Source organism: Oncorhynchus tshawytscha, linkage group LG20 (assembly GCF_018296145.1).
Source record: "Oncorhynchus tshawytscha isolate Ot180627B linkage group LG20, Otsh_v2.0, whole genome shotgun sequence".
Lineage (NCBI taxonomy): Eukaryota > Metazoa > Chordata > Actinopteri > Salmoniformes > Salmonidae > Oncorhynchus > Oncorhynchus tshawytscha.
In genome coordinates this window covers 23,151,840-23,167,505 of record NC_056448.1, presented here as the reverse complement: position 1 = coordinate 23,167,505, position 15,666 = coordinate 23,151,840, and the positions used below count along the sequence as shown (strand labels likewise).

Genomic DNA, 15,666 nt, shown 5'->3' with positions numbered 1-15,666 from the left:
CTCTCTTCCACTGGCCATCACTGTAGGAATGCGTGTGATATGTCACGCCATACTGCAGCATACCATGATTACACAGCATCACATCAATATGACCCAAGAGGGACACAGTGATCTGAGGAAAAGCAGGGTAGGGAGGGGGAGAAGGAGGGAGGGAAGAGAGATGGAGGACGTGAGAGAATGAGGCGGGGAGCCTGCCATGCCAGGGAAGATGAGAGAGAGCGCAAGAGGGAAAATGAGATAAAGACAGAGAGGGCTGTGGGCACGTGAGCGATGGGAAGGCGGCGTGCTGAGTGTAAATCACCATGTTTGGCTTGAGGATCTAATTACTGAGTAAAATTGATGCACTGACTGCATATGACAATTACAAATGAACAGACAGGGCTGGGATGCATTGATTTAAACTGACCGCATATCACATACAGCGGGAGAGGGGAATGGAAATGAGGATGGAGAAAAGGATGGCGGGGAAGGTGGAGAGAGGGATGGAGAGAGGGACATGAGAAGGAAAATCGATTTGTGCCTCACAGCGTAAGCACAAGCACCAGTTGACTGATTGTGATTGCAAAGCAGTTCTGCAGTCATTTCCATTTCTTGGAATATATGAAAAACACACACACACACACACACACACACACACACACACACACACACACACACACACACACACACACACACACACACACACACACACACACACACACACACACACACACACACACACACACACACACACACACACACACACTTTCAAGCACAATTATGGGCAAACACTAGCATTGATTGACCCTTATCCCCCCCTCCTGCCTCAGACAATCATGTTAAGAAACACACATTGAAGATCATAGATGCACTTATCAATCCATTCAGAGACTGATGGAGACTGGGGGAGCCGGTCGGCTGGAGACATTATCCTCAGTATTCTGCTCACATATGGCCTACTTAGAAGGAGCAGAAACATCCATCGTATCAATCAACAGCTGTGAAATCCCATAAAAAAATGGCCGAAGGCCGCAGAATGAAAATTGGAGCATAAAAATGCTGAACATTTGCCGACAAGTTGGCATGGGCACTCAGAGCTGCAGCATGAGGCTTCACATGTGAAAACATCCTACATGTAGTATAATACTGGTTTGTTACAGGGGAACCTTGACTCGGTGACATAAGTCTTCCAAATGTCCTCCGTCAGAGGGTGAGGAGGGTGAGGTCTAAGATGACAAGGTGTTAAAAAAAACATACAATTGAAGTCGGAAGTTTACATACACTTAGGTTGGAGTCATTAAAACTAGTTTTTCAACGAATTCACAAATGTCTTGTTAACAATCTATAGTTTTGACAAGTCGGTTAGCACATCTACTTTCTGCATGACACAAGTCATTTTTCCAAAAATTGTTTACAGACAGATTATTTCACTTATAATTCATTGAATCACAATGCCAGTGGGTCAGAAGTTTACATACACTAAGTTGACTGTGCCTTTAAATAGCTTGGAAAATTCCAGAAAATTATGTCAAGGCTTTAGAAGCTTCTGATAGGCTAATTTACATCATTTGAGTCGATTGGAGGTATACCTGTGGATGTATTTCAAGGCCTACCTTCAAACTCAGTGCCTCTTTATTTGACATCATGGGAAAAAGAAATCAGTCAAGACCTCAGAACAACAAATTGTAGACCTCCACAAGTCTGGTTCATTCCAAACGCCTGAAGGTACCACGTTATCTGTACAAGCACTCTGGGTTCTCTATGGTGTAATAGGTCAGAGCGTGACTAGGGGGTTTTCTAGTTATTTTAGTTCTATGTTAGTGTGTGAGTATGGTTCCCAATTGGAGGCAGCTGAATATCATTGCCTCTAATTGGGGATCATACTTAGTGTGTTCCTTTTCCCACCTGCGATGTGGGATATTGTTTAGAGTTAGTGCCTGTGTGTTATTAATGTGCGCTACGTATATTGTTTAGAGTTAGTGCCTATGTGTTAATTAATGTGCGCTACGTATATTGTTTAGAGTTAGTGCCTATGTGTTAATTAATGAGTTAGTGCCTATGTGTTATTAATGTGCGCTACGTATATTGTTTAGAGTTAATGCCTACGTGTTAATTAATCTGCGCTACGTATTTTGTTTAGAGTTAGTACCTATGTGTTAATTAATGTGCGCTACGTATTTAGTACCTATGTGTTAATTAATGTGCGCTACGTATTTAGTACCTATGTGTTAATTAATGTGCGCTACGTATTTAGTACCTATGTGTTAATTAATGTGCGCTACATATTTAGTACCTATGTGTTAATTAATGTGCGGTACGTATTTAGTACCTATGTGTTAATTAATGTGCGCTACGTATTTAGTACCTATGTGTTAATTCATGTGCGCTACGTATTTAGTACCTATGTGTTAATTAATGTGCGCTACGTATTTAGTACCTATGTGTTAATTAATGTGCGCTACGTATTTAGTACCTATGTGTTAATTAATGTGCGCTACGTATTTAGTACCTATGTGTTAATTAATGTGCGCTACGTATTTAGTACCTATGTGTTAATTAATGTGCGCTACGTATTTTGTTTAGATTTAGTACCTATGTGTTAATTAATGTGCGCTACGTATTTAGTACCTACGTGTTAATTAATGTGCGGTACGTATTTAGTACCTATGTGTTAATTAATGTGCGCTACGTATTTAATACCTACGTGTTAATTAATGTGCGCTACGTATTTAGTACCTACGTGTTAATTAATGTGCGGTACGTATTTAGTACCTATGTGTTAATTAATGTGCGCTACGTATTTAGTACCTATGTGTTAATTAATGTGCGCTACGTATTTAGTACCTATGTGTTAATTAATGTGCGCTACGTATTTGCACGTTGGTTAATCTTTGTTGTTGTTTGGAAGTTCACTGTAATAAATATGTGGAACTCTGCTCACGCTGCGCCTTGGTCCACTTATTTAAACCACGGGCATGACAGGAAGTTAAAGCTTTGTCGCAAATGGGTCTTCAAATGGACAATGACCTCAAGCATACTTCCAAAGTTGTTGCAAAATGGCTTAAGTACAACAAAGTCAAGGTATTGGAGTGGCCATTACAAAGCGCTGACCTCAATCCCATAGAAAATTTGTGGGCAGAACTGAAAAAGCGTGTGCGAGCAAGGAGGCCTACAAACCTGACTCAGTTACACCAGCTCTGTCAGGAAGGCTACCCAAAACGTTTGACCCAAGATAAACAATTTAAAGACAATGCTACCAAATACTAATTGAGTGTATGTAAACTTCTGACCCACTGAGAATGTGATGATAGAAATAAAAACTGAAATACTTAATTCTCTCTACTATTATTCTGACATTTCACATTCTTAAAATAAATTGGTGATCCTAACTGACCTAAGACAGGGAATTTCTACTAGGATTTAATGTCAGGAACTGTGAAAAACTGAGTTTAAATGTATTTGGCTAAGGTGTATGTAAACTTCCATCTTCAACTTCAAATCATATTAACTCTCAGGCTACCCCTTAGTTACTGTAGGTCAGAATGAGATAATAGAAAAAGCCTTAAAATGGTGGAACTGATCATGCATATCAGCTGTGAATCCAATATACGCTCATCGGCCAGTTTATTAGGTACACCTAGTTAGGACCCGCTCGTTGGCTCCAGAACATTCTGAATTTTTGGGCCATTCTATAAGGTGTCTTAAATGTTACTCGAGGATGTTGGTCCATGCTGACACGATGGCATCACGCAGCTGCTGCACATTGGACGGCGGTACTTTCATGCTGTGAACGGCCCGTTCGTTCTCTCATCCCAAACATGATCTATTGGGATGAGGTCTGGGGACTGCGCAGGCCATTCAAGTAAACTGAACTTGCTGTCATGTTCCAGGCAATGTTTTTCCACTCCTGAATTGTCCAGTGTTGGTGATTGCGTGCCCACTGGAGATGCTTCTTCTTGGAGTGGAACCCAGTGTGATCGTCTTCTGCAATAGCCCATCCATGACAAGGATCAACGAGTTGTGTGTTCAGAGATGCCGTTCTGCACACCACTGTTGTATTGCACTGTTTATTTGTCTGTTTGTGTCTCACCTTTTCACTTACACGATTCTTGCCATTCTCCTTCGACCTCTCTCTCTTTTCGCCCATAGGACTGCCACTGACTGGATGTTTTTTTATTTGTCGCACCATTCTCGATAAACCCTAGACGTTGTCGTGCATAAAAAGCTCAGGAGGGAGGCTGTTTCTGAGATGCTGGATTAGGTGCACCTGGCACCAACGATCATACCACGCTCCAAGTCGCTTAGGTCACTTGTTTTGCCCATTCTAATGATAAATCGAACAGTAACTGAATGCTTTGATGGCGGTCTGCCTGCTTTATATAGCAAGCCACGGCCACGTGACTCACTGTCTGTAGGAGCGATCCATTTTCATGAGCGGGGTGATTTACCTAATAAACTGGCCGGTGAGTTTATATTTCTACTTCCTGTTTGAAACATATCAGAAATATGTTCCAGTACTCATGTGTGCGCAATACATATTTATAGATTTTCAATTGTACAAATTAAGTGTGTGTGAGGGAGGACACATTATATCTTGGTAATAGCAGCTTATCTAACACATTACCCGAGACTGAATGAAAATACACACACTGCATAGTGTTAGTTTTATGCTGGGAAGACCTCAGCCTGGATCCATCATCCATACATTACTGAGGAAGAGAGAGAGCGAGGAGAGGGGGAGTGGGAGTAAGGAGCAGCTTACATCCCCTCCCATTGGGATTGCACACGAGAGAGAGAGAGAGAGAGAGGGAGAGAGAGAGAGAGAGAGAGAGAGAGAGAGAGAGGGTGAGGGTGGGCATGTTAAGGCCACAAGGAAAAGAAGAGAAGGTAGATAAAGGGATGCAGAGAGATGGGTCGCAGGGAGAAACAGGAAGGAGATAGAGGGGAGAGGTAGAGAGAAATGGGTGGGAAAGAGAAGCAAAGAGCAGAGGAAAATGTCTTCTACACTCTTAGAAAAAAAGGTTCCAAAAGGGTTCCCATAGGATAACCTTTTTTGGTTCCATGTAAAAACCCTCTGTAGCTGTGTGGCTGGAGGTGAGTAGGCGCACTGTATAGAATCTATATAATACCTGTCCTCAAGGCGGAGACTGTATTCTGGTCTACAGTATTAGGCAGCCATGTTAGAATCTCCCTGTCTGGCTGATCATGGTGGCAGAGGTGGACACATCACTTTCACAGCGGCTTTATAAGTCAGACAGCATGTTCTCTGCTATGGATAGCTGCCAAACTCCTAGTGAGGGGCAGCCGCACCACTTTTGGATTGTCAGCCATTTTTAGACTCTCAGACAGCAGAATACTGAGTAGTTTCGAAAAATAGACTGATATTGAAGAATGTCTCTGACCTACTATTGTAGACCATGGATGACCAAGCAGCTTTTATACTGTTATGCCTATGTTTTTCATTTTTTCAGAAAATAGAATTGGTTTAATGTGAACTCTTTTGCCTCGTGTTAGCCCTGGAATGTACAACCAGGCGAATGTTCTGTCTCTCACATCTTCTCTCTCTCTCTCTATCTTTATCTTTATCTTTGTCATTGTCTATCTCTGATTGTGTTCTCTTCCCCTCCAGGCGGATGCTGCCACCAGTTTCCTCCGTGCGGCCCGTTCAGGGAACCTGGACAAGGCTCTGGACCACATCAAGAATGGAATAGACATCAACACATCCAATCAGGTACATCAGAGATTCCTCATGCTGCCCAAGGTCACTGTCTGGTACACAGGGTCTCTAGGCAAGAGAGTTAATGTGTTGTCTCATAAAACATTTATTTAATCAGACTTTATGAAGATGATATTATAGATGAGGTTTTTATAGATGACATTATTTGTTTTCGGCCAAAGACATTAACAGTCAAGTCTTGCCTAGATAAACGTGTAGTTCATTGTCTCAGTGTGTGTGTGTGTGTGTGTGTGTGTGCACACGCATGTATAACCATGTCACCACATTGCCCCGTGTTCCTGTGTCATGCTACTCCAGCCGTGTTTACTGTGGCACTAATGCCAGTCATTCACAACCTTAATTCAGAAATATATATAATTAGCCATATATCCAGACCCTCTCTCTTCTCCTCCCCGCTCCTCAATCTGTCCCATAGCACCTTGTTGCATCATGAGAGAAGCACAATGTTTAAATAGCATCACATGTAAAGAATAGCTAAGCATGGAGTTTTAGTTTCTGTTTTGAACATACAGATCTGTTACATTTGTGAGTGAACGCTAGCTCAAGTGGAAGTGAATGTGTTATGTATTTTTCATCAGTACTTTGGTGAATGGGAAGGGAGTTCAGTTTGTACACATAACCACTGAGGGCAGCTTGGGGAATGCACACCCACTCTGTAAGCTTACAGCCTGCAGCCTGCTACTGCAACCCCTCAGCACCATTCACAGAAACAACCATGGCACCAAGCCGACAATAAAACTAATTCCACAATCTCTACACCAGATAATACTGCCACTATAATAATACCACTACTGGCTAAGGCTAGAATCAGAGGTAGAGCTATCATACAAATGAGGATGTGTGCTTTAGTGTGCATTCATTGCTGCATGTGTGTATGCTTTCGGAAAGTATTCAGACCCCTTCCCTTTTTCCACATTCTGTTATGTTACAGCCTTATTCTAAAATCTTTTTTTTTAAATTCCCCTCATCAATCTACACACAAAACCCCATAATGACAAAGCAAAAAAAAAAGTAGAAATGTTTTACAAATTTATTAAAGATAAAAATCAGATACCTGATTTACAGAAGTATTCAGACCCTTTGCTATGAGAATCAAAATTGAGCTCAGGTGCATTCATCATGCTTGATGTTTCTGTCACGCCCTGACCATATAGAGCTCTTGTTTCTCTATGGTGTAGTAGGCCTGGGCGTGACTAGGGGCTGTTCTAGTATGTCTATTTCTATGTTGGTGCTAATATGGTTCCCAATTAGAGGCAGCTGTTTATCGTTGCCTCTGATTGGGGATCATATGTAGGTAGCCATTTTTCCACCTGTGTTTTGTGGGATATTGTTTGTGTTTAGTTGCCTGTGTGCACGTCATGACTTCACGTTTCGTTGTTTCTTCATTGCTTTGTTTGTTTCACGGAGATTAAAAATATGTGGAACTATACTCACGCTGCGCCTTGGTCCGCTCATTACGACGATCGTGACAGAATATCCCACCATGCAAGGACCAAGCAGCGTGCCATGGAGGAGAAGGTGTTTTGGACATGGGAGGAAATCATGGGAGGACACGAGACCCTTCCTTGGCGGGAGTTGCCAAGGAGCATGGAAGGACAGCGACGACGCCGGTGACCACGGCCACAGAAACCCCAAGGTTTTTTTGGGGGGGGGGGGCACGAGGGGTGGCCGGTCGAGCCGAGGAGAGTGCCCGAGCCCGCCTGGGAGTCGATGGAACAATGTGAGGAAGGATACCGGAGAGAGGGGTTAGCAAGGAGTAGGCTGCAGCGCAGGGGGGCTGAAGAGCATGTCGTCAGTCCGCTGCCAAAGAAACCCCAAGATTATATATATAACATGGAGCCTGGGAAGAGTCAGAGACCGTCAGGGAGGCGATGGAGAAGTTGGGAGAGAGAGAGATGAGAGAAATGTTATGTAGTTGTATTCTGTACGGCATCTGACCTGAAGAGCCTGTCAGCAGTCTTGTGATTCCTGTGCCAGCTCTCCGTACCCTTCCTGAAGTGCGTGTCACAAGTCCGGTGCAACCTGTGCCGGCTCCACGCACCAGGCCCCCAGTGCGCCTCCCCAGTCCGATACGTCCTGTGCCAGCTCCACGCACCAGGTCTCAAGTGCGCCTCCCTAGTCCGGTATGTCCTTTGCCAGCTCCCCGCACTCGCCCTGAAGTGCGTGTCACCAGACCGGTGCCACCTGTACCGGATCCACTCACTAGGCCTCCAGTGCGCATTCACAGTCCAGAGCTTCCGGCGCCGATTCACAGTCCAGAGCTTCCGGGGACGGTTCACAGTCCAGAGCTTCCGGCGACGGTTCACAGTCCGGAACCTCCAGCGACGGTCAACAGTCCGGAACCTCCAGCGATGGTCAACAGTCCGGAACCTCCAGCGACGGTCAACAGTCCGGAACCTCCAGCGACGGTCAACAGTTCGGAACCTCCAGCGACGGTCAATGGTCCGGAAACTCCAGCGACGTCAACGGTCCGGAACCTCCAGCGATGGTCAACAATCCGGAACCTCCAGCGACGGTCAACGGTCCGGAACCTCCAGCGACGGTCAACGGTCTGGAACCTCCAGTGATGGTCAACGGTCCGGAACCTCCAGCGACGGTCAACAATCCGGAACCTCCAGCGACGGTCAACAATCCGGAACCTCCAATTGATGGTCAACGGTCCGGAGCTTCCAGGCAAGGCGTCCAGTCCTGCTACAGGGAGGGAGCCTTCCTCTGCGCCAATGCCTAGTCCAAGCACGGTGTCCAGTCCCGCTCCAGGGCAGGAGCCTTCCTCTGCGCCGGTGCCCAGTCCAGGCACGGCGTCCAGTCCAGCTCCATGCCCGGAGCCCTCCTTTGCGCCGATGCCCAGTCCAGGCACGGTGTTCAGCCCGGCGCCATGGCCGGGTCCGGGGTCTGGGCAGGTGCTACGACCTGCACCAGAGCTTCCACCGACACTAATCACCCCCCCTACCCTCCTTATTTGGCTTCAGGTACACCTACTATGGTGTAGTAGGTCAGGGCGTGACTAGGGGGTGTTCTAGTATGTCTATTTCTATGTTGGTGCTAATATGGTTCCCAATTAGAGGCAGCTGTTTATCGTTGCCTCTGATTGGGGATCATATTTTGGTAGCCATTTCCCCACCTGTGTTTTGTGGGATATTGTTTGTGTTTAGTTGCCTGTGTGCACGTCATGACTTCACATTTCGTTGTTTCTTTATTGTTTTGTTTGTTTCACGGAGATTAAAAATATGTGGAACTATACTCACGCTGCGCCTTGGTCCGCTCATTACGACGATCATGACCGTTTCTACAACTTCATTGGAGTCCACCTGTGGTAAATTCAATTGATTGGACACGATTTGGGAAGGCACACACCTGTCTATATAAGGTCCCAGTTGAAAGTGCATGTCCGAGTAAAAACCAAGCTATGAGGTCGAAGGAATTGTCCTTAGAGCTCCAAGACAGGATTGTGTCGAGGCACAGATCTGGGGAAATGTACCAAAACATTTCTGCAGCATTGAAGGTCCCCAAGAACACCGTAGCCTCCATCATTCTTAAATGGAAGAAGTTTGGAACCACCAAGACTCTTTCTAGAGCAATTGGCGGAGAAGGGCCTTGGTCAGGGAGATGACCTGTGGAGATGCGAGAACCTTCCAGAAGGACAACCATCTCTGCAGCACCCCAACAATCAGGCCTTTATGGTAGAGTTGCCAGAAGGAAGCCACTCCTCAGTAAAAAGCACTTGACGGCCCGCTTGGAATTTGCCAAAAGTCACCTAAAGGACTCTCAGACCATGAGAAACAAGCTTGTCTGGTCTGATGAGACCAAGATTGAACACTTTGGCCTGAATGCCAAGCGTCACGTCTGGAAGAAACTTGGCACCATCCCGACAGTGAAGCATGGTGGTGGTAGCATCATGCTGTGGGGATGCTTTCTTTTTCAGCGGCAGGGACTGGGAGACTAGTCAGGATTGAGGGACAGATGAACGGATAAAAATACAGAGAGATCCTTGATAAAAGCCTACCTCAGACTGGGGCGAAGGTTTACTTTCCATCAGGACAACATCCATAAGCACAGAGCCAAGACAACGCTGGAGTGGCTTCGGGACAAGTCTCTGTATGTCCTTAAGTGGCTCAGCCAGAGCCCGGACTTGAACCCAATCTACAATAACATCTCTGGAGAGACCTGAAAATAGCTGTGCAGCAATACTCCCCATCCAACCTGACAGAGCTTGAGAGGATCTGCAGAGAAGAATGGGAGAAATCCCCAAATACAGGTATGCCAAGCTTGTAGTGTCATACCCATGAAGACTCAAAGCTGTAATCACTGCCAAAGGTGCTTTGACAAAGTACTGAGTAAAGGGTCTGAATTCTTATGTAAATGTGATATTTAGTTTTTACATTTTTAATACATTTGTAAAAATGTCTAAATACCAGTTTTTGCTTTGTCATTATGGGGTATTGTGTGTAGATTGATGAGGGGGAAAAAACTATCCATTTTAGAATAACGTAACATAACAAAATGTGGGAAAAGTCAAGGGGTCTGAATACTTTATGAATGCACTGTATGTGGGTGTGTGATGTGTGTATGTAAACATACACATTTTCTATGTTTTGTATACTGTATGTGTTAAAATTTGGATTGGAGTTGAAGTAGAGCATATAGCTATGCTAAAAGTTGGTGCTACTGCTGCTGTTCTAGAAAATCCTAGGATTCAGGGTTTTACATGTCAGCCTGCCAACCTGCCCCTGCCCTATCTACAATCCAGCAGACTCCAGCCAGCTCACAGAAACACATCGGTGATTCACACACTTGTTTGCGTGTGTGTGCATTTGCGCATGCGTGCATGTGTGTTTGTCTCCCCAGTGAGTGTGTTATCCACGTGAATTGAGTGACACTGCAGTTTGAGGGCAGGAGAGGGACCAGTGTGCTTTGCAGACTGTGGCCAGTCACGGTACTGCAGGCTGACAGAGCAGAGAAAGGCACAGACTGTACTGTTAGACTGTCTGATTCTGCAGCTGTACACCCAGACAAGCCTGAAATAAATCCATGCTCTCTGCTTCCTTTGAGACCCAACTGAAACAGTCTTAAGGTTGTTAATCTTCTGAAATATTTCCGTGCTGCTTCTGTAACCACTGAGGGTTTTGAGTTTCTCTGCTTGTTATTCTCAGTACTGTATATCTACTGCTCAGAAATCCATGTTATAGATGGATTAAAAGGCTGTCAGATTTGATTAGAGCTCGCTCTGTAGGCTGACGATTTGTTCTGATGGTTCTGTGTGATCACTGCTGATTTCCACTGCTGTCACTGCAGAATGGGCTCAACGGTTTGCATCTGGCCTCGAAAGAAGGCCACGTCAAGATGGTCCTGGGGCTACTACACGCTGGCATTGTCCTGGAGACCACAACTAAGGTACTACTCACACACTGCTCACTGCTTACCAGGACTCCACTCACATACTGTACCACAGAACAGATGCATAGCACCTACCTCTGACTTCTGATTGAGATATTCACCAGCGAGCTATATAACAGGCTGTTTACAGACAGGATCCACCACATGGATTATAAGCTTAAACACATGCTTATGACTTTTTCCGCTCATTTGATTGGCCTGTAAACATATATCTAGTTTAATCTAACACATATATATCTAATAAGTCATAACTCTGAGCTGTGTTTCGTTAATGAAGCTTTTTAAATAGAGATTTTGGTCATTAGGCTGCTCTCTGCTCCTGTGTGTGTGTGTGTGTGTGTGTGTGTGTGTGTGTGTGTGTGTGTGTGTGTGTGTGTGTGTGTGTGTGTGTGTGTAGCTCCCTGTGTTCCTGTGTCATGCCACTCCAGCCTTGTTTAATGGGGCACTAATGCCAGTCATTCACAACCTTAATGAAACAATGTTTGTGTATGTGTGTCGGTCACCTCCAGAAAGGGAACACTGCCCTCCATATCGCTGCATTGGCAGGCCAGGAGAGAGTGGTGGCTGAGCTTGTCAACTATGGAGCCAACGTCAATTCCCAGTCACAGGTGAGTCATCTGGGACATTGTACTGCACATTACTGTTACCTGGGAAGGGGGGGTGTTTGTGTGCTTGTATATTTGTGTGTGTTGCTGGTAACCATGCGCCATGTGCCTATTCCTTACAGAAAGGCTTCAGTCCCCTATACATGGCTGCACAAGAGAACCACTTAGATGTAGTAAAGTTTCTGCTAGAGAACGGAGCCAATCAGAGCCTTCCAACAGAGGTGAGTGAAAGCCCACAGAGCAAACAGACATTTAGTTGTTTCTCAGATGTGTATTGGATTCAGTCCAATAGACAATGCTACATTAACTTTCTCGCATCTTTCTATTACAGTAATCTCACTCTACATTGTCTCAAATTTGCCACTATCTTTATTTTCTTTCTCTCTCTCTTCCTCTCCCTCTACTTACCCGTCTCTCACCCCCTCCATTATCATTTGGCTTGTCTCCCTTTCCCCTCTCCCTCTTTTCCTCCTACTCCCTTGCTGTCTCTCGTTAACCTTGCTTACCTTCTCCCTCCCCTCCTTCTCTTTACCCCTTCTTACTTTACTGCCTCAATACCTCTCCCTCTGTCCTTCCTCTCCCCCTTCCTCCCTTTTTACCCCGGCCACCCCTCCCTCTATCCCTTCTTCTCCCTCCCCTCTCTCACCCTGTCTGTCAGGATGGGTTCACGCCACTGGCGGTGGCTCTTCAGCAGGGTCATGAGAACGTGGTGGCCCTGCTCATCAACTACGGCACCAAGGGCAAGGTCCGTCTGCCCGCCTTGCACATCGCTGCACGCAACGACGACACACGCACTGCCGCAGTGCTGCTGCAGAACGACCCTAACCCTGACGTCCTCAGCAAGGTACTGTTCACTGTGTGTGTGTGTGTGTGTGTGTGTGTGTGTATGTGACTGTGATGACTCATTAAGCCTTAATATGCTGATGTCGTTAGCTGAAGTAATCAGTCATAACACTGTTGTGTTGACTTGGAGAAAAACAATAGCAACAAAAGTGATTACATGAATAAACAAAAAAGCTGCCAGCAAACATGGATTATGAAAATAAGATTAAAAAAAAAAAAAAATTCTCTCTCTGTCTCTGTGTGTCTCTCTCTATATATATGTTTCTGTCTCTTTATCTCTCTCGCTGTCTCTCTTTCTGTCTCTATCTCTTTTATCTCTCTCTCTCTATCTCTCTTTCTTTCTCTGTTTCTCACTCTGTCTCCCTGTTTCTTTTTCTATCTTTGTCTGTCTGTAGACTGGCTTCACTCCTCTCCACATTGCGGCTCACTATGAGAACCTGAGTGTGGCCCAACTGCTAATAAACAGAGGTGCCAATGTCAACTTTACTCCCAAGGTCAGTCCATTAACCCTCACCGCTACTGCCTTAACTATGACATTGATAACATAGTCCCTCAAAGACCCCATTTCCTAACAGGAGAGTCTTTGATTAAATTGATTTAGAAATGGTTCTTTCCCCTTTCTCAGAATGGTATCACCCCCCTACACATAGCCTCCAGGAGGGGTAATGCGATCATGGTTCGACTTTTGCTGGACAGAGGGGCCCAGATAGACGCCATGACCAAGGTACTGTAACCCTACACTTGCTCCTCCTCCTCCTCTTCTTTCTGCCATTTAACGTGAAAACTTTTGGACCCTACCTGGCTCCTTCCATCTATTTAGGATGAGCTGACCCCTCTGCACTGTGCGGCCAGGAACGGTCATGTCAGGATCATCGATCTCCTGCTGGACCTGGGGGCTCCCATCCATGCCAAGACCAAGGTCAGCCAGAGGCCTCTCGTGGCCCACTCTAGAGAAAATAAAGGGCCATACTTTATGGCCACTTTGGCACAAAATCACACCCTTAAGGCCACTTTGGCACGATATCACACTCACTTGCAATTTTAGCAGTAACCAATGCCAAATGATCCTCTGCCAACTACGCTGACGCGTCACTTATTTCAGTATTATGAATTTATAGATGCTTTCTTCTCTCAAAGGTCTTACACTGCTCTTCTCTTTGTTTCCCTTTCATATCTTTCCCGGTTTTACATCCTCCCTCTCTCTCCTCCAGAATGGCCTGTCCCCCATCCACATGGCAGCCCAGGGAGACCACATGGACTGTGTGAGGCAGCTCCTCCAGTACAACGCCGAGATCGATGACATCACGCTGGACCACCTGACCCCTCTACACGTGGCGGCCCACTGTGGTCACCACCGCATGGCCAAAGTGCTGCTGGACAAGGGGGCCAAGGCCAACGCACGTGCACTGGTCAGCAGCTCTTCTAAGTGTCCTTCTATTTCTGTATACTGGTGCTTAGTGTGTGAGGTGTAATGGAGATGTCCATTGGTCTGGTTTACTGAACCTTTATAACTGGGTTGCGTACAGCAGGCACAAAGAGTAGAAAACATCATGAGATACGAATAAGCATTATTGGACAAGTACAGGCAGTACCATTTCTGAATGTGTTCTCCCATTTTGTGCATACTAAACGCAACCCTATGCTGAATTTGCTACATTTTCGGTCTGTGTTCCTATTGTGTTCAGAATGGGTTCACTCCCCTCCACATTGCCTGTAAGAAGAACCACATGCGCTCCATGGACCTTCTGCTGAAACACTCTGCCTCCCTGGAGGCCGTCACAGAGGTGAGATAACACTCTTTTGAAGAGCAATGGGACTTGTTGGGGATCTCAGGACAAGCTGTACTTTTTGTTATTGTTGGATGTCAATTCTGTCATTACAAAATATCTGGAGGTATAAATGTAAGCGTAATGGTGATGAATTGTTATTCAACCTTAACTCTCCTCTCTCTTAATATGCCCCCTGTTTCTCCCTCCCATTAGTCTGGTCTGACTCCTCTTCATGTAGCAGCCTTCATGGGGCACCTGAACATCGTGAAGAACCTGCTCCATAGAGGAGCTTCACCCAACGCCTCCAATGTGGTGAGAGAACCCCGTTTATAACCTTTATTCTTGACACAGGGGGGACATTTCCAACACACTCTGATTGACTAGTAGTAACTTGTTGAAATGAATACCAGCGAAGGTTATGGTAGATGGATTGGTATCTGGTCTATGCATTAATAATAATTTGATGGCTAAGGCCTGTTCTCTGTGTGTATAAGGTGATATTTTATGTGTGTTATTGATATTACATAGCATAGTCATGTGTTTAATGGCAGAGTGGTTGTGACAGGCTATGTGACCTCTGACCTGGGTTTGTGTAACAGAAAGTGGAGACGCCCCTCCACATGGCATCCAGGGCAGGCCACTGTGAGGTGGCTCTGTTCCTGTTACAGAACACAGCACAGGTGGATGCCAAGGCTAAGGTACTGTACACACTGTCATGCAACCATACATACTGCACACATCTACTGTATGTACGTCATAATGTTTTACAGCAAACTTTGTCCTGGCTGGAATTCACATGTTCTTCAACTACAGTCTACAACACCATACACTGCACAAATACCTCACTGTTACTGCTCGCTAAATACAGTTATCATTCCAACCTCTGTTTCTCCTCACTCTCACTCTTTCTCTCCATCCCTGTCTCTCTAGGATGACCAGACCCCTCTCCACTGTGCGGCCCGTATGGGACATAAGGAGCTGGTCAAGCTGCTCCTGGAGCACAAGGCCAATCCCGACTCTGCTACCACCGCTGGCCACACCCCCTTACACATCGCCGCCCGCGAGGGACACACCCACACCAGCCGCATCCTCCTGGACGGGGCGGCCCAACAAACCAAGATGACAAAGGTTCTCCTTTAATTTACTGACTTCTTCTCTGTCTCTGTCTTTGTATCTCTCTCTCTCTCTCTCTCTCTCTCTCTCTTTCTCTCTCTCTCTTTGTCTTTCTGTCTCTCTCTTTATCTCTCTATGTCTCTCTCACTCTCTCTCTCTTTCTCTCTCTCTCATTCCCTCTAACCCCATTTCTCTCTCAAACTCATTCAATCTCAATCCTAATCCC

The 15,666-nt window shown here is 45.6% G+C and overlaps 1 protein-coding gene across 1 annotated transcript in view; it reads left to right on the top strand.

Annotated features, from left to right (window-relative positions):
- Positions 1 to 15,666, top strand: part of LOC112219949 (ankyrin-1-like) — a 77,691-nt gene that overhangs the window by 40,176 nt on the left and 21,849 nt on the right. Inside the window, exons 3-15 of the mRNA XM_042302819.1 lie at positions 5,609 to 5,710; positions 11,009 to 11,107; positions 11,620 to 11,718; positions 11,838 to 11,936; positions 12,374 to 12,559; positions 12,954 to 13,052; positions 13,184 to 13,282; positions 13,379 to 13,477; positions 13,770 to 13,967; positions 14,244 to 14,342; positions 14,541 to 14,639; positions 14,927 to 15,025; positions 15,258 to 15,455. Of these exons, the coding sequence (XP_042158753.1) occupies positions 5,609 to 5,710; positions 11,009 to 11,107; positions 11,620 to 11,718; positions 11,838 to 11,936; positions 12,374 to 12,559; positions 12,954 to 13,052; positions 13,184 to 13,282; positions 13,379 to 13,477; positions 13,770 to 13,967; positions 14,244 to 14,342; positions 14,541 to 14,639; positions 14,927 to 15,025; positions 15,258 to 15,455 (1,575 nt within the window). The remainder of the gene's footprint in view (positions 1 to 5,608; positions 5,711 to 11,008; positions 11,108 to 11,619; positions 11,719 to 11,837; positions 11,937 to 12,373; positions 12,560 to 12,953; positions 13,053 to 13,183; positions 13,283 to 13,378; positions 13,478 to 13,769; positions 13,968 to 14,243; positions 14,343 to 14,540; positions 14,640 to 14,926; positions 15,026 to 15,257; positions 15,456 to 15,666) is intronic.